Raw genomic sequence first — 2203 nt, forward strand, 5'->3', positions numbered from 1 at the left:
CCGGCTAATTTTTTCTATATATTTTTAGCTGTCCAATTAATTTCTTTCTATTTTTAGTAGAGACAGGGTCTCGCTCTTACTCAGGCTGGTTTCGAACTCCTGAGCTCAAATATATCCGGCTGTCTCGGCCTCCCAGAGTGCTAGGATTATAGGCGTGAGCCACCGCGCCCGGCCTGGAGAAAGACTACTTTTAAGAGAGAACTACTGGCCAGGCGTGGTGGCTCACGCCTGTAATCCTAGCACTCTGGGAGGCCGAGACAGCCGGATATATTTGAGCTCAGGAGTTCAAGACCAGCCTGAGCAAGAGTGAGACCCCGTCTCTGCTTAAAAAAAAAAAAAAAAAAAAAACTTAAAAGAGAGAACTATTTACATGGTAAAATGTGCACAGAGATGTTTGATCAGTGCAGATAGAAGATTTATAGTTTACTTGTTTAGAAATGCCAAAGTGATGTTTTTAGACATAGAACATATGTTTTCATGGTCAAATTTGGTTAGTATTCACAGTGAAACAGGGAAAAACAGGTGAGAGTAGGGAAGACAATCACCAATAGGACCTACTGGTATTCAAGAGCTATTTTATGTGTCCTTACTACATTTCAGAGGAATAAGAAACTGTATTAATTAATTAATTAATGTATACCATGCAAAACTTTTCTCAATGCCAATTTCAGCATGTATTACTTGATTACATAACTCCTAAGTAATTTTACAAAGAGAACTAGTTTGACCCAGTTCAGATTTAATTTGTGAAAAGCTAAAGCAAACTTGTAATATTTTACGTCAAATAATTACTCTTCAACTTTAAAAGTACTTTTAAAATTAAACTATTCTACTACCTACCTGGTTCATCTTTCACCCACAAAACGTATTTTAAAAAACCTAAGTGCACAACAAATCAGGCTTCTTATACATAAACTACTCTTATAAACTATTCATTCCTTTTTTGTCTCTTAAGTCTGGGAATCTTATCTATAAAGACATACTGCCTTAACTAAATGATGAGTCCTGTCTATTGCTTTCAAATGCACTAACCTTCTCAAAAACACTGGATGGGGTCATCAAACAAAACCTGATGTTCTGAATGATGGTATCGGTATGTCTCCAGCGTCTTCTATCATGCCGCAGCCAAGACTGCACAGCCTCGTACAGCTCTATTTCTGGGAACCTGCTCAGATGATCATTATCCAAATACGACATGAGCTTCTCAAAGCTCAGATAGGACAGGAAGTCAGGCCTGGACATGAGTGGCACGAAGTTGTCTAGCAGAAAGGCGTCCAACTTCTCCCTGACTCCCTCGATGTTTACACCGAAATCATCTAAGAGTCTCATAATTTCTGCACAGTTTTCTAAGCAGATTTTCGCTAATAGAAAAGAGCAGCAGAACTTCACCACTTCTATAAGTTGAACATACATGGCAGCCTGAAGAATCTCATGAACAGTATTCATACTCAGTTCTATAGTTCCATAGTACATAAATTGAAGGACGTGGCTGAAACCAGTAGCAGTGAGACCTTTTAGATGAATTTTGTTCTGATCTCTTTCCCTCATGTCTGCAGTAAACATAATTCTGAAGTAATCACTCTGGGTGGCCAAGAGTGCTTTATGGGCCTGGAACTGATGATCTTCAATAACCAGAGTGACATCGAGAAGCAATCCCTCCTCATACAGTGCTCTGAACCCAGCAGAGACACTGGTGTCATGGATGGAGGAACAGAATCCTTCCACGTCCCCCGCCATGGATCACCTGGAAAAAAAAACCAGTGTTAAATATTTCCATGCATTCACAAGGCATTATTAATATAGAGTTTAAACAATTTTTATAATTATCTCAATTCCACTGCATAAGTCCTAAATGTACAAGCCCTTAGGGAGAAGACAACCTGAAGGATTGCAGACTAATGTTTTTGGCTTCCTTACCTGGGGAAAAGAATCGATTAAAGGTGTATCAGACAATGGTAAATTGATATCTTACAAACAATATATATGCCCATCCCATTGATTTTACATTGTTCATCAAATATATTTAAATATGTTCCAAAATTAGCAACACAAAAAGGATTTCAAAGCCAAATACTAAATTATGAGAAAAAAGGACAAAAAAGAAATTAAACCAAAAAGTCACTTGCAAACTCCTAGAAATTTACCCAAAGGAAATATTCAGATAAATATGCCAAGTTATACATACAAGGTTTTTCTATCCTTC

General features: G+C 37.8%; 1 protein-coding gene across 1 annotated transcript in view; it reads right to left on the minus strand.

Annotated features, from left to right (window-relative positions):
- The window catches only part of KLHL15 (kelch-like family member 15), a 40907-nt gene that overhangs the window by 17348 nt on the left and 21356 nt on the right, over window positions 1-2203 (minus strand). The window contains exon 2 of the mRNA XM_012656324.1: window positions 1033-1744. Coding sequence (XP_012511778.1) covers window positions 1033-1737 — 705 coding nt within the window. The 5' untranslated portion in view covers window positions 1738-1744. The remainder of the gene's footprint in view (window positions 1-1032; window positions 1745-2203) is intronic.

The sequence above is a fragment of the Propithecus coquereli genome, unplaced genomic scaffold (genome assembly GCF_000956105.1).
Source record: "Propithecus coquereli isolate 6110/MARCELLA unplaced genomic scaffold, Pcoq_1.0 Scaffold50, whole genome shotgun sequence".
NCBI classification, from domain to species: domain Eukaryota; kingdom Metazoa; phylum Chordata; class Mammalia; order Primates; family Indriidae; genus Propithecus; species Propithecus coquereli.